Source organism: Phodopus roborovskii, unplaced genomic scaffold (assembly GCF_943737965.1).
Source record: "Phodopus roborovskii unplaced genomic scaffold, PHOROB, whole genome shotgun sequence".
NCBI classification, from domain to species: domain Eukaryota; kingdom Metazoa; phylum Chordata; class Mammalia; order Rodentia; family Cricetidae; genus Phodopus; species Phodopus roborovskii.
In genome coordinates, this window is record NW_026126433.1 from 44,706,264 (window position 1) to 44,726,434 (window position 20,171).

General features: G+C 37.4%; 1 protein-coding gene across 1 annotated transcript in view; it reads left to right on the forward strand.

The window, feature by feature from the left end:
* Fmn2 (formin 2) overlaps positions 1 to 20,171 on the forward strand; it is a 282,857-nt gene that overhangs the window by 238,128 nt on the left and 24,558 nt on the right. The window contains exon 16 of the mRNA XM_051186365.1: positions 18,451 to 18,600. Coding sequence (XP_051042322.1) covers positions 18,451 to 18,600 — 150 coding nt within the window. The remainder of the gene's footprint in view (positions 1 to 18,450; positions 18,601 to 20,171) is intronic.

A 20,171-nucleotide genomic window follows, 5' to 3' on the forward strand; every position in this document is an offset into this window, starting at 1 on the left:
ACACCCTTTTACCCAAACAGCTTTCCTCGCAAATGTTCACTGCAATGAGTCATTGGTCTGGTTCAAGGCCTCTGGCTTCTGTTACAACATCAATACTGAACCCTCACCAAGATTCCTCTTGAACATCCTGCTGTTGCCCTGAGTCATGGAGGTCCTGCAGCTATGATTCTGCAGGACCAGTCTTTCCACATGCTTCAGCAGGTCATAGATGGGATAGATGTTGGGGTGGGTCAACTCAAAGCCCTGGATCTGGGCCTGGGAGGTAGCTGAGTTCATTATCCAGCATATCACCCACTCCTCCCCATAGAGAGGGGCAGGCCCCCTCTATCATGCCTGATGGCAGCACCACTACCACCAACAGCAAGTATCAACTTGACCTCAGGCAGCAATCCAGACCATGGATAACCCAAATGGCCCTAGTAGCAACATGGGCCACAGACATCAACACAGAGACGCAGGCTGCAGTAGGGACACGGACCCAGCCAGACATGGCAGCAGCCCAGGCCTGGATAGCACCATGGCTGCAGGTGGTAGCGCAGGCTGTTCATATTGGCCTGTTCCCTACCTTCAGTGTGTCCCAGTTCCATCCCTCTGTAGAAGGGATGGAGCACTCCACTTCTGTTTCTCTTCCCCATCTCTACCACACACTTTGTCTTCTCCACTCATCCATCACATATTTGCCATCATAGTGGGGTCCACCATCAGGCTGCCTCGGGTTGTATGTAGTGCCTGAGCAAGTGCTTGGCTGCCCCCTAATGATTCTATAATGGTTAGAGAACATGCTTTGTTTTATTTCCTTTCTTCTTTTCCATGTGCCCTCACAATTATGGAATGGTGCATGACATTTGTATAAATCATCTTAAATTTTATGTAGATATGTCAGCCTAGCACCCTATCCAGTTCTCTGTGCTCATCAATTGAATTACAAGTTTGAAATTCTTTCTGAAGTTTCATTTTTTTTCCTATTGACAAATTAGATAAGATGCAAATATTAGGGGAAACGGGGTCAAGATTATGTAAGAACCATCTTTACTAACTTCATAGATTTTCTGTTAGCCTAAAAGTGATTGAAAGTGACATGTGAAATGGTTAACTCAGAGTGCTCAGTAACTGAGAACATGGAAATAATGTATCTAATTCTATTTTTATAGGTTCAATATTAAAGGATAAAAGAGATAAACTGAGCTCATGATAATTTATTTTCAAGTTTAAGTGTGGACAGTGGTGGTTCTAAAACTTCGAGATATGAGGTGAGAGCTGGGGAAGACTTACAATGTCACTGGAGGGCCCGGAAAGAGAAGAGAATGAAAGCAAGTCTGTGAAGCTAGACTAAAACTTGAGTATCCAACAGCAATAAATTACAAAAAAAAAAAAAAAAAAAAAAAAAAAACCTACTCCTAAATTGTATTATCGTCTGGAGGGCTCATGTGTTTGGGAGAAATCTGTTTTTATTTTGGGAAATCTTTATGTTTAACATAAAAGCAAAAATGCAATACAGAAAGAATGCGTTAGACTGGAAATAGGAGATGATGGATGAGTGCCACACTTGGAGGAGCAGTGACAAGGATAAAGGCTGTAGAGCATAAGATTTGGTTTTGATTGAGGCTTGATATCAGTGACCCCTTCTCAAGGTACAATTTGGAGAGCAAGAAAAATCAGAGTTAAAATCATGTGTTAATAAAATGAAATTTTTAGGAGAGGTTTTCTGTTTATTTATTTATTTATTTATTTTGGTACTGTTTCTCATTTTTATTTATGACCTTCATCCATGAAGCAGCTTCAAATTAATGTTTTTTTTGTTTGTTTGTTTGTTTTTTGCAATTTTTCTTTTTATACTTTTATTTTTTTATTTTATATAACCAAGTCCATTTAAATAAAAACAAACATTTATAGACATTCTTCTGTTTATTTTTATTTATTTATTTATTTTTTACTCTTAAAATTCTGTAATGAGTAAGGTTTTTCTGCCCACCACTGGTCTTGTTCCGCCGCCACGCCAGCCCCAATTAACACACAGAGACTCTGTATTTGATATAATGCTGTTGGCCAGTTACTTGTTTCTTATCGGCTAGCTCTGTCTTAAGTATTAATCTATTTCTGTTAATCTAATATTTCCACGTGGTTATCTTACTGAGAGCCGGCTGACATCCTGCTCTCTCCAGACTCTCCATGTTGATTCCTCCTTACTACTTCCTCTTTCCTCCTTGTCTCCTAGTCCTTCCTATCTTCATTTCCTATTGGCCAGCAGTGCTTTATTCATTAACCAGTATGAGAAACATATATACATCTCCTATCAAAATTCAGAACACACAAAGACAGAAGGTCAATCTAGAAAATCTCCATCTTTGAAAATATGTAAGAAGGTAACACAAGTTACCCTGACACTGTCAACCACAGTTTTCATACTGTTCTTGTGTCTGTTCTTAGGACAGGAGAGTCAATGCAGAGCTTCCTTAATTGCCAGCCTGGGACAGTTGGTATGGGAAAACTTACTTGGATTTTCCAGTCTACCCTTTTGTATGAGCAGATTCTTATTCCTCTATGGAATCCATCTTTTTTCTATGAGCAGTTTGCTGTTTTGTGGCCGATCACAATTACCCTGAAGGTGTAAATACTACATTCTTTTATTTTAAGAAAAAAAGAAATACCAGTGTATCCTCTTATCATTGTGAATTCCTCTAATTTTCCATTGCCTGAGGCCAAATAGTTGGCATAGAAGACATAGACCATCCCTCTAAGTCCTTTTGTAATGTAAGTGGATTTTATTTTCCTCTTTGAAGTAATGAAATATAACACTTCATGTAACTTCTTATGGGGGCTGAGGGGACAAGGTAGTGATGGAGTTGGCAGCTTTAGGGTTCCAGATATTGAAAGTGATTGTGGAAGGTTTTAACTGAAAATAGACTTTCCTCTCGAGAGTGTAGTTTATTGTGAAGAATAATATTACAAAATCCAGCATTACACAATCAGAAGAAAAGAGTTCAGCATTGGAAGATTTATGTAGCTGATCCTCGTCAGTCCTTTAAACAATACATTCCTTGGTTAATACCTAGATGCCTTGAGTTCTTGGTTGTGCCAGGATGTACTGAATTGAATTGTACAAGCAATTCCCATTATGGTTATAAACTGTTTATAGAATGTGACCTTTTTGATCCTCTCCAAAAGGGGAATGATAGTAAGAGAGGAAAGTAAAAAGAAAGGCCACAAAGGCACCAAAATAGAAGGCTGACCCCAAGGTCTGCTGTGTCTCAACTAGGACACAGTTGCTGACTCATTACAAGGCCAATGTGACCATCGATGTGAGCATGAGAAACAGTCTCACTATACACATCATTACACCCCCAGTACAAACAAAACAGCCCCAAAATATCCTGAAATGCTTCATTGGTATTTGGGTCAGGGACCGAGGACTTTGGTCTCAAGTCTTGTTGACATTGACTTTAGAAGCAGAGGAAACAAATAAATAGTCTGTTCCTGCCTGTGGAATGCTTGGAGACCCAAGAGGGCATGAGGAACTCACATTTGAATTGAGATGTTAGTTTTACTTTTAACTACAACTTTCTTCATGTTTTTGATGAATTAAACAGATGCGCACCTTTTGGTAGACTTCATTTTTCAGCTGTTGGCTGTGACGCCAGTTGTCTGAAGACAGATGCTTCCCCCCCACCGTGTGTGTGTGTGTGTGTGTGTGTGTGTGTGTGTGTGTGTGTGTGTGTGTGAATGATATCTATGGCACCAAGAAATATGGAATCAATGAAATAGAATCAAGGTAATATATATCTATATTGCTCGTCTTTTAAAATATAACAGTACAAAATATTTTTTTCTACATAAAGTGAGAAGTTTTCTTGACAGGTTATACTACAAAATTTCTTCTGAACCAAGTAGAATGAACTGTATAGATGAGTAAGAAGAACAGGGAAGGATTGTCTGCCACCTCTGACACTAGAGAGCCATCCCCTAGTTGACTGATGTATTTGGTGTCAGTTTTAATATTTGCAAATGATATGTGTAGCCTCATAATTATGGAGGATATAATAAAGGAAAAGATTCCTTTTCCTAAACTTCTCAATGTAAAAGATAGATCAAACCCTTATCCCACTCTGAACACACCAAAGAAGGTAGAAGAGTCTTCTCAGGCTGAGTGTGGTGGCTCACGTCTTTAATACTATCACTGAGGAAACAGAGGCAGCTGGATCTCTGTGACTTCAAGTCCAGCCTGTCTTTAATTTAAAAAAAAAAAAAAAAAAAGGCCTTGGCAGAAGTTACCATGCATGCATGCATGTAGAAACATATTAGACCCTTGAACCCATGATCCTCAGAGTGTGTGAATTGGTATGGGATGGTGTCATTCCCTTTCAATAAATGAGGTGACAAATCTTGGGAGAAGGACCTTTCTAGACCAACAAAATCAGTCATTCAAATGCATAGGCCATGGTTTTAGCCATGGGAAATAAAACACCTCATAGATTTCTTCCACTACAAAATTCCTAAAAAAAAAAAAAAAAAAAAATCAGAAGTTTTTCTCCTACAAACAAGTATGTCATTTGTTCCACGTTTAAATGATTATTGACTCAATTAATCCCTGTTTACCAGGCATTGTCCCTATTGTGTTCATGCTAGTTGAGTGCTGTGGAAAGAGCCTGTCTGCCAAGACTATTTTAGAGGAGTCTAAGGTTACCCTTTGCCTTCTCATGAGGATATCTCTGCTAAGTAACCCCTAAACAAAGATCTGGAAAATGAAGGAGACAGTTTCATGGACACCTGCCCAAGAAATGCAAAACAACAGTGACAGTGCCACCAGAATGTGAGGCTAGGTGGCTGGGCACAAGGGACCAGCAGGTAAGGAGGTTAGTGTTATTCCAACTAGAGTAGGAAGGTTATGTGTGATATCACCTGGCAAAGTCAGACACCCTCATGATTCTGAGGCCAGTTTTAGGTCAATGACTGTTGATTATTTCAGGGCACTTTTTATTCTATATCAGATTTTTCATGAACATCCTTGTACACACCAAAACTTCTATCCTTTGTTGTTTTAGACTAGTGAAGAGCTATTTTCCATTTTTTATAAATGGACAAACAGTGAGGAATCTGTCCATTCTGCAGTGGAGCAACTACAGAGAGAGTTGTCCAGGTCTAGGCAAACAATGTCTGTCTGACAGCCTGAAAACTGTGTCTTGCTAACAGAGTGGAAGTGTTTTTCAAGAAAGTTTTGGAATATAGATCTTTTTCTTAATCTTTGCCCTGCCATGCAGAAAGCTTGGGTGTAGTTACGATTTGCACTAACCCAAATTAAATGAAAGCCATGGTATCCCCTCTGTGGGCTATGACACACTAGAGACTACCAAAATGTCTAGGCTTCCATTCAAGGTTTTATATCTAATACTTTCCTGGGAGTGAATCACGGTCATAGATGGAAAATAACGGAAGTCATGACTAACAATATAATATTGATCTCCATAGAGATCATAAGTGTGGTAGAAAATGCTATTTTACGGTAATTGTTAGCACCTCTGGGTTGTAATGAAAACAAAGTTTTGAGGTGTTCTGCATTTGTATAGTTCCCAGGCAGAGCATATTCATGAGAAGACTGTAAACTAGTTCTTAATTTGTGATGTGAGTGTCTTTCAAGTAAAGAAGCCAAAATTGTTTTTCTAATTATCTTTGGAGCATATACCTAATATTCAAAAACATTTAAAACTTTCAATTATACCATACCAATGTATTGAAAGGGTTTCAATGGAACTTTTTTTTATCAAGGATATCATGTGCATTTTATTTACTATACACTGCCCTCTCTGTTCCTCCTTCCCCTACCAGGAATGCTCTTTCTCTTCGAAAAAGTCTCCCTTGATTTTTGTGTGTGTGGGTGTGAGTGTGTGTGTATGTGTGTGCATGTGTGTGTATACATACATATTCCCTAGGTTCTAACTGTGGGGAAAAGAATAATATAATATATCTTTCTGATAATACATTTCTGATTCTGGCTATTTTACCTAATATGATAATCTTCAGTTTGGTCCATTTTCTTGCAAAGGACAATAAATCCACTCTTTATATATAGAAAAAACTCTTCTCGCTCTGTGTGTGTGTGTGTGTGTGTGTATCACATTTTCTTTATCCATCTCTTGATAGATATGTAAACTGATATCATATCTTGGATTCTTTGAATAGTGTCACAATAAATATGAATTAACAGGTGTCTCTGTATTATGCTAACTTGTATTTTGGGGAATGTTCCTAGGCGTGGCATTGATGGAACATATGCAGTTTTGTGTTTAGTATGTAGAGGAACTTTCTTGTTACTTTCTGTAATGACCTCATTAGCATACACTCCCACCAGCAGTGTGTGCTGGTCCTCACACCTGACTCTCTTGCCAACCTTTCTCATTTTTGTTTTGTGTGTTTCTTTGTGTTACTAGTAGCCATTTTGATTGAGATGAAATGGAATATCAATGTAGTTTTAGTCTGCATTTTCCTCATAGCTAAAGATGTTGAACTTTTTTGTTTCCCTCCAGTTTATTCTTTTTTTATATTTTATTGTAAATCATCTTATTTTACATATAAATCCTAGTTTTCTCTCCTTCCCATCCTCCCATTCCCCCCACCGAGCCCCCATCCCCTTCCACTTCCCAGGGAGAGTGAGGCCTTCCATGAGAGATCATCAAAGTCTGTCAAGTCATTTAGGGTAGGGCCTTGGCCCTCCCCCATGTCTCTAGGCTAAGGTAGTATCTCTCCATAAGGAATGGACTCCCAAAGTTCTTTAGTGCATTAGAGATACATCCTGGTTCCACTGCCAGAGGCCCCATAGACTGTCCACTCCTCCTAGCTGATATCCACGTTCATGGAGTCTGGTTTGGTCCTATGTTGGTTCCCCAGCTGTCAGACTGGGGTCCATAAGATGTCAAACTTTTTTAATGTGTTCTTTTGCCATGATTACTTCATCTTTTGAGAAATATCTGTTCACATCATTTGTCCATTTATTGACTATTGGATTTTCTTGTATTTAGTATTTGAAAGTCATTGTATATTCTAGATATATATTAATTAACCACAAGGAGCCATGCCCTTAATGGAAAAGGTCACAAATAGAATTCGTCAGTAGCCAATAGCTCCTCAGCTAGGGATCCAGCCTCATGAGCCTCTTTCCTCTCTAAGCTGGAATGTTGACTGACTTAATCTTGTGCAGACAAAGAAAGCTGCCGTGAGTCCACTAGTGCATCAGTCCTACCATGTCCAGAAACACTGATTCACTCCAGTCTTCCATGGCCTCTGACTCTTATAATCTTTCTAATACCTCTTTCCCAGATTGTTTCTGAAAATGCTGGAAAGCGTTTATGATATTGACCTCCATTTGTGGCTGAGCACCCCACAGACATTCTATTCTTTTGCATTTACCAATTCTCTTGTATTTAACACTGCCTACTACACAAAAACATTTTTCCAGTGAGGTCTGAGAGTTATGGTAGTCTATAGCTATAGAAGTAGAATTTAGAGGGTAGTTGATACTATGTCTCTTTAGCAAAATGATAATAGACTTTCACCCCTGGGACCTGTGAGCTACCAATAATGGTTTCCTGACCAGACTTATGGTACCAGTCTTACTCCTCCTGTGGAAAATGAATTAAACACAATCAGATAAGTCAAGGCTGCAAGCCTTTTGCTGTACCTTCCGGTACTGATAAAGCTACTGACTTGATTTTTTCATGTCTTGTGAACTATACCTATATCTTGAAGTATTTTCCTTATATATTATATTCCTCAAATAGTTTCAGATCTTACATAAAGTCTTTTCTTTTAAATTGATGTTTATTCAGAGTGACAGAAAGGAATCTAGTTTCATTCTTTTTCTTGTGAATATCTGGTTTCCCCAGCATGATCCTGAAGAGACCGCCTCATTGCCAGTGCATGGTTTTCACATTTTCTCAAAAATCAGATGATTACAACTATGTGAGTTTGCTTCCTCGTTGTCCTCTTTTCTATTCCATTGGTTTGCATGTGTCTTGTGTCAATAGCCTGCTGTTTATGTTGATGTAAGCAACACATTGTTAAGTGATTAATGAGCCAATGAAGAAATCAAGGAAGAAATGTAAAGAATATTAGGATCAAATGAAGAAATGACAGCATAACCTCTGGGGTGCAGCAAAGGCAACTCTATGAGGGAATGTGTGAACGAGTGATAAGTGCCTATGTAAAAGAATCTCAGCTTAATCTATGAAATAATAAACAACCTAATAATACACCCTAGAAACAATATCCCAAAAAGCTATAGGCAGAAAGAATTAAAACAATGGCCAAAGCAATTGATTAATGAAATGTGGATTGAAGAGATCAATGCAAAAGGTTCAACAAAATGGAGTATTAACTCTTCAAAAAGAAAAGCAAGATTGACAAATCCTTATCCAAGAGCTAGAGAGAAAACTCAAATTAATAAGATTAGATGTGAAAAAGGAAGATACTAAACAGATACTAATAAAAGTCAGATGATCATCATGGAATGCTTTAAAAACATATATTCCAGTAAGTTGAGGCCTAGATAATAGATATATTTCAAGACACATAAACCCAGATTAACCTAAGATGATATAAAAAAATGTATACTATAACAAGCTATGAGATCAAAAGCAATGGTAGAGTATACAATCTTCAAGAAGACCAGAACAAAAAATCTTGTTGCTGAATCCCAGGTGTTTAAAGTTGAATTGCCATCAAATATATTTTAAATATCTTGACCATATTAAGGACCGTTTCCTTTTTAAAATAGAATTGGAATTTCTTAAAAAGACATCAATATACATTTAAACCCAGGGATTATTAGGAAAAAGAGGCACTTAGGGGAAAGAGAAAAGAGTGCACAACCAAGAATATATGGGTAAAAGCTTCTCAGAGGTGCTTGCCTATGGGAGATACTATGTTCATCACACAATGTATACCTGCATAAGGACCTAAAATTTCAGTTTTTTTTTAAAGGAGCTCTCCTACAATTTTAAAACATGCTTAATAGTCATTATTGTTCTGTCATTCACATATATATGTAAAGTTACGAATTTAAAAAATATTTCTTCATTATGGAAAGGTAAAAAGATATGTAAAGGTAAATAGAGAAATGTAATTATGTTCTACAAACCTCCCAGTTAACCTAAACAATTATCATCAATCCATAGTCCCTTTGACTTCATCTGTACTATATCCTGACCCACTCACTCATCCCCCATCCCTTTATTTTTAAAGAAAATGACCTAAAGGCAGAATTTCATTGATGCATTTTTAACATATATATGTGTGTGTGTATGTGTAACTTCGTAGAGGTGGGTTGGTATATAGTCACGCATTGTGTCATCACTATGTTCTCTGGTGCCCTCAAATCCTGCAGTGTGATGTCACAGTGATACTGTGACATTACAGTATTCCGTTTTGACACTCTAATTCTTCACAGTGACATCACAGTGCTCCATTGGGAAATAAAAATTCTCCAATGTGACATCACAGTACTCTATTGTGACATCACAGTGTCATGCAACAGTATTACAGTACTCTATTGTGTCATTACAATGTTCCACTTTGTAATCATATCGTCCCTTTGTGACATCACAGTATTCTGTTATAGCATCTCGATGGTAGAAGTGACTCAATATGATATCACACTAATCCTCAGTGACATGACAGTGGCCAATTGTGACATCACAATGTATCATTGTGACATCAAAATGTTCCATGGTTTCATCATAAATGTGAATTATAATAATCCATGTGTACCAACACAATGCAAATTGTGCCATCAAAGTTTTACCTTCTGACATATAATGATACATCTTGATATGACAATAACCATGATAAACTCAAATACTCCCCTGTGACATAATAATGTTACATTGTTTCGTCACTCCAATTTTTCCATCACAATGCTGCATTTTGACTTTGAATTCAGAATCAGTGTGACATTGATCCTTTTGTGCCATCAAAATTCACTATTGTGACAACACAATGCTTTAGCATGTCATTACAGTGTCCCACTATAACAATATAATGTTCTATTATGACATCACATGTCCCACCAAGATGCTTTAGTGTTTCATCACAAAGATTAATTTGTGACACCTCAAATCCTAAAGTAAATTTCCTAGACTTTCTCTTTGGAACTTAATTATTGAAGAAACTAGATCATTTATTCTGCAGTTTCTGCTTGTGTGAGTTTTTCTTATTCTATATCAGTGACATAGTTTACTTTGTCCTGCATTCCCTATAGATTGGCAGGTTATTCTAAGTGTTTGAGCATGTTTGAACATGCTTGACCATTTTAGTGATATCTTTCATGAGTGGGGTGATGACTTCAAGGAAGAAGCAAGACACTTGTTTTTGACACTTCTAGTGTTTAAAAATCAGTGTTCAGATGGGTTAATTCTTTACAGTATATAAAACACAGGACTTCGCCCCCCCCCCCAAGTCATTAAGTGAAACATTTTTTTCTTTAAAGAAAAACTTCTGTCTTGGACATAGTGTTGCTCAGTGACATTGTTCATTAAAAAAAGAAAAGAAAAGAAAAACAATATTTATTAGTTTGCCAATATCTAAAACAAGAAGATGGATCTCTAGCATCTGCTTATAGCTTCATAGCTTGTGAAGAGTTCACATATTGAAACATGGTTGGTACTGGCCAGGCCTTTGTAGGTAATATTTTCACTCCTGTGCATGATGTCACCAGAGTGCCTCATCACAGAAAACAGCAGAGAAGGTCACCACAAAAGAAAAAGTGAGCTTGCCTATCAGACTTTCCTTGGCTGTTCTGTGGTAAAGGACCCCAGAACGTCTATATTTCCCTCAGAACGCAACTAAACCATTTCTCCAAACAGTCCCAGCTCTGAATTTTGCAATGGTCTTTGAAAACCATCTAATCTCTCCTACTTATTTCACAAGGAGTTTCCATTGTGACTACACTATTATGTGAACCACCTTGAATTAACGTACCTGGTTACTCTCTACCAGCACTTGCAGTCTAAGCCATAGTTCTTACCTTTCTTGTCTGCCATTTTGTTGGTGTGGAGCCTGCTTCCTGCAAATATCTCAGTAATTAGCCTTGAAGCAGTATCCCTTGAAAACTTTGATACTTAAAACAGTTTTCCCATGCTCTTTATAGTTGAGTGGGTATTAATTATTTGCCTCGTACTCTCTGTGTTTGGTGCCTTAAATATGTGTTTCATTGAACATACCCTTCTCATCTCACTGAATTTTGAGTCATGTTTTTATGTTTATTTGTTACATGTATTGTGAGGGAGAGAGCAAAAGGAAGGGAGGGGCAGAGAGGGGGGAAAGGGAAGGAGAGGGGAGGGAAATGGAGATGGGCGATAACCTCATAAAGTCAGATTTCTCCTTCTACCTTTACATGTGTTCCAAGTATTGAACTCAGGCCATCAATTTTCTGTGGTCAAGTTCCTGTACACACTAAGCCACCTTGCTGGTCCCTTGGGTCTTATTTTTAATACTCATTCTCTTCATTGCTTTGCAAGATTTTTCCTTTTTAAGTTTTGTTTTAATTGACAGATAACTTCATATTGATCAGGTATAACCATATGCTTATCTATATTTATAGACATTGTATAATGATTAGATTAGAAAATGATTGGCATATACATCTCTGACAATTTTTCTTTGTGATAAGAACATACAGATTCCTGTTGTTTAGCTGTTTTAAAATATACAGATTCACTACAGTCACCTTAAAGTACGTTTAGCACACAAAAACTTACTTCTCATATCTAAATTTAACTTAGTCCTTACTGATCAGCCTGCCTCCACTCTGTGTTTCTTCCCTCTTCCTCTTCTGGTAACCATTATTCTGCTCTCTGCTTCTCTGCTTGCTGTGGGATCAATTTTTAAGGCTTAGGGATATTGTTCACATGCAAGTATTTTTATTTTATTTTATTTTATTTTATTTTTCTTCACTACTTGTAACTTTTTTTCTCATTTTCCCTTCATTTCTCTGATTTTTAAAATCTTCTTCATATTTCTTTTCCCATTAACATGGGCATGTCTTGACATGTTTATGAACCATTGTGTTGCTTCTTGCCTAGTCTTTTGATTTCATGTTCTTTACTAACTTCTATTGCTTTCTCTTCACTGAGTCTTTCCTGTTTTGAATTTCATTTTTATGACTCTGTTGTTGTATAAATATGCTTCAGCATGTCCCAGGCAACTGTTTTCATTTGTTTCTTGGGCGTATGTTCCTGGCAGGTTCTTATTAGTCTGTGGACCCATGGTTTACTTCCAGGTTTCTTGCTTCTTTTAATAGATTGACTCAGGAAAAAGCTTCAGTCTTTCGCCCTTTCTTCCATGGTCTTGTTCTTTAATTCTAATAGTTTCTTTTCTTTCTCATTGCCATGTCTTCCCTAGTAGCTCCATACTTATCTGACCACCACGAAGAAGAATCTATGTAGACCTAAAGACTATATATAGATATTTAAAATGTATTTCTACTTTCCATTATTAAAATAGAAAAATGTACTTTTTTTGAGACAAGGTCTCACTTTTTAACACAGTCTGGCCCAGAATTCACTAGATAGCCCAGACTAGTATAAACCTCTCAGCAGCACTCTCGCTTCAGCTCTGCTAAATGCTGAGATAACAGGCATGAGCTATCATACCCAGCTCAATGTTTTCTTCTATGTCGTTCTTTTTGTATACTTTCTTTGTTAAGTCAGACATAATTTATACATCATATGGAATAGAACTTACATGTGCTCTCCAGTAAGTGATTACCAAGATGTGTTTTACCACACTTTGTTGTGCATGGTGATACATACCAATAATCTCAATACTGGAGGCAGAGGATCCTTGGCTTCAAGGTTAGCCTTGGACTCACAGTGAGATCTTTCTCACCACTCCCACTGGGCCATGTCCTGCCACAAAACAGCTCTATGACCTCAACATATTTATTCCATAGCACTGAGAGAGGGGAATCAATGTTCTTATTTCTGCCAATTTAGATTAACTTTACATATATTCAGCCTTAATATGATGTACATAATTTTTACTTCAGTTTCTTCTACATGTGTTTGTGAGATCCATTCAAGTGTACATATTACTAATGTATTCCATATTACTAAGCAATATTCGGTCATACTCATAGATAACAGTTTGTTTATCCAATATCCCACTGATGGACATTACTGTTTCTAGTCTGGGGTTATTGTGAATGTTCTTTCTGTGTGCTTATTTTCATTCTTCTTGAAAATGGTACATGGCTCTATATTTTGGGATAATCAGCATTCTAAACTGTCAACCTTCAAAGTTGTTTAACATTTTACACTTTAAAAACAACAAGCTGTATTTACCCTGTCATCAACAACTTATTCCATTGTCAGGGATTTTGTTTATCAGGACCCTATGGTTTGGAAATGGCACCATTTTGTTGTCTTAATTTACATTTCCTTTAGGAAATGTGATATTGAACATGTGTCCATGGACTTGTCATTTGTTAAAACTCTCTGCTCAAGGATTCTTGTTTTTTTGTTTTTGTTTTTGTCTTTGGCTTTTTATATATGATTTGTGTAAGTTTTCTACAGATTCCAAGAGTCTTTTGTGCGATGCATGGTTGGAGAATATTTTCTCCTGTGATTTGTGTAGTCATTTCTCTAAGTGTGGTCTTACGAATAAATTTTATTTTTGTGGAGTTCAGTTCATCATCAACTTTTTAAAATTGGTATTGGATCTTTTCAAATGACTTTTAAAATTATTATATAGTTTTTCTTATTTTGAATGTTAACAGCATTTTGTTTCATTGGGATAAGTTCTGATTGGACATGACTATATCATTACTATATCATATTGGATAGTATCTTATCAAGGATGATTTCCCTATATTCAATAAGTACAACTTTATTTGTGAAGTTTGTTTTGTTTTTTAATATCAAAATCTGAGAAAATCTTGTTTTGGTTTGGGGCTGTTTGGTAGCGTTATGCATCTTTCTGTTTGTTGTTGCTGTTTCACATATTTTGAAGCTTCTTTGGTGTGTACATACATTTTTAGGTTGGTTACAGCTCCCTGATGATTTGAGGCTTTTTTTCATAATGACATACTATGTATTATTTGTCTTGAAGTTCACCCTCTCTGTGACATTAAGTGAATTAAGGCTGGTTCCACTATGTTTCATGTTCAAACAGCATCCCTTTTTCATTGCAGAAAACAACTCTGCTGAGTTTTCAGTGGAAATACATGTCAAGATAGCTTTCTAGTTCCACCAATCTGTTCCAGGGCTTCTTGAGTTATTTATACTCAAGACTAATATTTGCCCAAAAATTTTTGCATGACCTCAGATGTATTAACATGTAAAATGGACATTTAAATAAAGAGTTACTGTTAATAAAGGATCATTTATTATATGTTTTAGTTAGGTTACTGTTGCTGTGATGAAACACCATGACCAAAAGCAATTTAGGAAGGAAAAAGTTTATTTTGCTTACCCTTTCTTACAGTTCATCATCAAATGTAGTCAAGGCTGAAACCTGCAGCAGGAGCTGAAGTGGAGGCTATGGAGGGATGCTGCTTTCTGGCTTGCTCCTCGTGGTTGTTCAGCCTGCTTTCTCACTGCACCCGGGACACAATCCCAGAATAACACCACCCACATCGGGCTAGGCTTCCTCACATCAATCACAAATATGACCAATTTCTCCCTCAACCAGCATCAGAGAAGTGTTCTCTTATAGGACATGGGAACTAATACAGAGACTGACAACTGGACAGTGTGCAGGGAGTGAGAGATCTTGGAACACACATCTTAAATGAGAGGTCTACATCAACTGCCTCTTCTCAGGACTCAGGGAACTATGCAGAAGCGGAGGCAGAAAGGTAGCAAAGGTCACAGGGGATGAAGAACACCAAGGAAACAGAGCCTTCCACACACAGCAGAGCTGACACACATATGAACTCACAGACACCATAGCAGCATGCACAGGACCTATGCAGCTCCAAGTCAGATGGAGTTCCAGCACTGAGAGTGGGAGTGAATGTCAGCCTCCATCCCTAATCCAGAAGCTATCTCCAACTGACAAATGCTTGCAGATGAAAAATCAGTTTTTTCCCAGTGGAGTCTCACTGGCTATACAGACAGTACTTAAGGGACGTCCCACACTCAGCAGTGCATGGCCAGCACAAAATGAACTCAATGCTAATTTTAGAGATCTTTTGTCTCATACTGCTTTGTTTTTTGCTTGTATATTATGACATTTTTCTATGGTGTATGTGTGTGTGTGTGCATGTGAATTCTATCATTTATTATACCCAGGTCAGAAACTCAAACAAAATTTTAAAAATCAAACATTCTCACCCTTGTAATTCAAAGGTACACTGATTTGACACTTCCATGCTGAAGAGGGACAAATGAAAAACTATTAAATGTCTTTGTTCTCCATTATTAAACAATTATGTTCCATATGTAATAGAAAGTATCAGGATTTCAGATTCCTAGCATCCATGTAAAAGAGATGTGGTAGCATCCATCTGGTACCTTGGAGAAGGGTAGGGTTTGGGCTATGAAGAGAAGCAGATCTCCATGTCTTGCTAGATGGTAAGCAGAGTTCAATGATGAACTGCTTAGAATATGTGGGTAGAGTTATAGCATAAGATACTAAAAATCATCAAATGCTGGTCTTCACCTATGGGCATAACCTCTACAGGCAAATATACCCTCCCATACCAACATATATGCATGTACACATGAATACAACATACCAATAAAATAAATAAATCTTAATATTAGAATTAGTTTTAATTTAGAAAAGTGTTTATAAGCGGCAACACAAATACATAATATATAATATAAAGTTAATTTGTGTGAAAATATTTAACAAACAAGTTGAAGATTTGTTTTCCCTCATGACATGACAAAATTGTTAAAAATCTATCTTTTGCTGATGAAAGAGCTAAGAATAATGTCACTAAAGTTTTTTCTATGTGGCAAGTTAGAATCAGAATCCATCATTCCACATCTTCTCACTTTAAATCATATGTCCTCACCTTTATACCATGTTGTTTTTTGATAAAACTTTCAAAATACTGCAAGACAGCTGTGTGGGTAGATGAGTTATTATAGCCTCACAGGCTAGGCTCCTCTGTAACAAAAGAATAAATCAGTAGTCAAATAGTTTGAGACATAGGTTCAATATATCACAAAGATTCTCTAGGATCAAAAGACAAGTGAGCATCTCTCTGCAAGGCTGTCGGTATATACTTCATTAACTTTCAGAAGAACTAGATCTGTCTAACACCATTTATCCTCTGTACTTTCTGACATCTACTTACTGTGACTCTGCCAGTTACAGCCTATTTTGTAGATGAATTCCCACGCTGTCACTGGAAGGGAGCATGTGAACTCTCCCGATCAAATGCACTTCATATCATCTCTTCACAGGGTTTACAGACTACACTGTGCCATCTCCTTACTAGGCTACCAAGAGCAGAGTGCACCAAAGGCAAACATACAATCAAAACAGTGTTGCCTTCTCTTCCTAGAAGCCAAACACTGGTATTCCTAAACATCTTGTTACTCAGAGACAGCCACATTGTAAATGTAAAAGCAGAACAGATTCATCCCACATTAGTTAACAGTCACAGATAACTATGAACTTTTTTTTTTTTTTTTTTTTTTTGAGTTTTGCTGTTAGTGGTGCTAGTGATGAAACCTAGGGCTTTGAGATGCTAGGGAGGGTCTCTCCATCATGGAGTTATATTCTTTCAGAGCCATCAGACACTAACTTCTCTCTCTCTCTCTCTCTCTCTCTCTCTCTCTCTCTCTCTCTGTGTGTGTGTGTGTGTGTGTGTGTTGTGTATGTGTGGGTTTCTGTGTGTCATGTCTGTGTTTCTATGTGTTTGTGAATATACATGCATGTAGGATCGAGAGATCAATGTGGAATGCTTTCTTCAATTGTTCTCTACTTCTTGAGACAGTTTCTTACACAACTGGGACTCATAAAAACAACTACTATTTCTAACAGGAGAGCCTCGGTGATTCTCCTGTCTCCATCTCCTTGGTGCTAGCATGCAAGTGTGAGCCATAAGAACAGCTTATTTACACGAATGCTAGCTCTTCAGGCTAACACAATGAGCACCTTACTGACTGAGCTATTTTCCCAGTCCCAGCTACCAACTGCTAAACCAACAATGTTCAGTTTCTGGGGAGACTGCCAAAACTGCCAATGCTGACTCCATTTCAAGTATGATGGGTGGGTACTGGGAAATTTTCAAGTAACAACAATCGACGCTAGGGTAAGCTTTGTAGACTATAATACTGCCACTCCGTGGTTCCGATTTTTATTTTTGTGTTTGCTGTTCAGTCAACATTGAACATCCTTCTGAGAAAACTCACCATAAAAACCTTACCTTTTAAATGTCCACTTTACTTTATAGAAAGAAAATTGAATCTGCTACATGATAAGTTGAATACATATTCATTTATATCCATATACACATGCCTGTATTTATTTGTTCACATTTTTAACTATTTGGGAAAATCAGGTTGCCATTCAAGTTTTTATTTCAGCATAAATCAAGCTTGATGTCTATAAGCAGAAATAGTACTGGCCATCGGCCAAAGTGAAAACAAAGATAAGGTTTATTTGCACACCACTCTTTGTGTTGTTCCTCTGGCCCTCTGTGACATTCTGTGACCTGCTGCTCAGCTTCCCTCATTGTTAATGACATCATAAACTATTGGCCAGGCTCCTGTTAAGGGTTCTGTTTTCATGGCAAGTTCTAAACCTATTATTTACTAGTTGTGTGTTCTTTGTCAAATAACCCATTTAAAACTTGAGCCTTTATGTAGCCACAATACAATAAGCCTTCTGAGTCACACCAATGGAAAACTAGGCCCGACCTGTTCAGGATCACTGTGTCCACTGTGTGCTAGCTGCCACCTTGTTGTCTAGATAGCAGACTTTATTTGTGTCTCCTAGGTCCGCTCCTAGCACTCCTCCTGTATTAATGAACAGAAGGATGTGAACAGCATACATGTGGAATTATATGGACATAGAATCATATTAAGTCAGTGAAAAGCAAATGCAATATTTGTTTAGAGTTTATAAGCAAGCTTAGGGTCACTACTTCTAGATACATCCCCATGTTGACCACAGTTCATCCCTGGAATATGTCATGTGATTTACTAGAAATAGAAGTTTCCCAGTGGTAGTTTTCAGTATTCAGACAACTTTTGTTCACTACTCTTATTATCAACTAAAATTCTATTATGAAACCACAAAGAACTAATGTTGGTGCCCAAAGAGTTAGATATGCCATATTTGAAATATCCCATATTAGAAATTACTGTTGGTGCATGGAGAGTTAGAATCTTTCTGGTAATAACAATTGTGCATGAATGAAATCAGCATTTGGATGGAGAAGGAATATCCCATATTGGAAAGTAATCATAACTTTTATGTTCATGTGTGCGTATGCTTTGACAGCTTTTTGGAGACCACAGCCTACTACTTCATGAAACCAAAACTTGGAGAGAAGGAGGTGTCCCCAAATGTTTTCTTCAGTGTCTGGCATGAATTTAGTTCTGACTTTAAAGACTCTTGGAAAAAGGAGAACAAACTGATTCTGCAAGAGAGGTAGGTATTTTCATTTTCACAATGGCATTTAAAACTGGTATTTTATTAAGTGTGACTCCACTGGGGGTTGCCAATTTTTATAGCATGAATGAAAACTTTGATGGCCCTCATCCTGGGATAGCAAGATGAAGAGGTGCTGATACTTGGCAGAACTTGGAGTTTGATTGAGAGGAGTGTGGGCTAGGCTGTGATGCTGCAGAGGATAGCTGAGGGTAGGGGCAGTACCATTGTCTATTCAAATAAGGTCTCTTGTGAAAAAAAAACACAAAAAGAAAAACCATATGAAAGATTGAATAATGCTATAGCGATAAATCTCCCCTCTACAGATTGCCAGCATAGGCTGCAAAGGTCAACGGATTAGTGTTTTGCTTGCTTTTGTTCAACTCATGGCATACTGTCAGTTTCATCAACTCATCTCAAAATTTTACCCAGATGTCTCCCCAAACCATAGATGATCAATTTTTTGAAAAGACCCCTCAAGATTCTTGTGGAATTACAACACATTTCCTAAAATAAATCTGTTCAAGAATGAAGCGAAATTTTTCCCTCTTGAGTATGTGAAATAACATCTCAGGGATTATGAAATTCCACAAAGGCATATTAAATATTAACTCATGAGGAAAGCTAGCCCTCCCAGAGAAGCCTCCCCAAATAGCTGGGTCTAGTGGGAAAATGAAAGAGAAACATAATCCACATAGAAAGCAAATCCTAACACAGAAGCAATTAGTATACTTTTTCATATCCCTGCTCTAACAATAGCTTTGCTTCAGTTCTTTAGAGCACTTACATTCCCAAGGTACTTGGTTCATCTCTGCTAAAATATTCCACAGTTTTCTGCTCATTATCTTCAGATTGGTCTGCTTGCACATACAACATGATGTGCACCTAGTTTTCATTTCTGAATAGGCTTCCCTATCTTTTTAAGTGAACAGAGTTAATTGCTAGCATTTATTATGCATATATATGATACAGACATAGTCTTACTTCCACAGCTAAAGCTGTACATCATCTCTTGTGGCTCACTGCCCCTTCAAATCTACACAAATCAGGTAGTTACAAGTTCAATGAGAGACTATCTCAAAAAATAAGATGGAGAAACAATTGTGGGAGTCACCTAAAGTCAACCTCCAGCCCCCACATAGATGCATATGTGCCTGCACATACATATCTAAACACAAACACACACACATATGTCAAACTCAATAGATAGTTATATCCCAATCCCTGTTCTGCCATACAATCATTTACATATCCCTTCATGCATATATTAAATGATACTTTTATTCTCTACCCAACAAAATGTTGGCTCAGTTTAGAGGGGTATAAAGGAGAAATATTTCTCAGCAATTCTCTAGCAATTAGCATACTTCTCTTCTTGAATCTCTAAATTTATTTCTTTTTAACCCAGAAAAGCATCTGAAATGCACTCACCCCATTGTTGGAAGTAGAAAGCTTGGCATTTCATATAGAACAGTTATTGGTAGCATCTCTTGGTTTAGGGACCTCTGATTTGGGCAGCAACAAGACAGGAATAAGTACAAGAATAGCTTTCCTGACACATATCAGGTGAC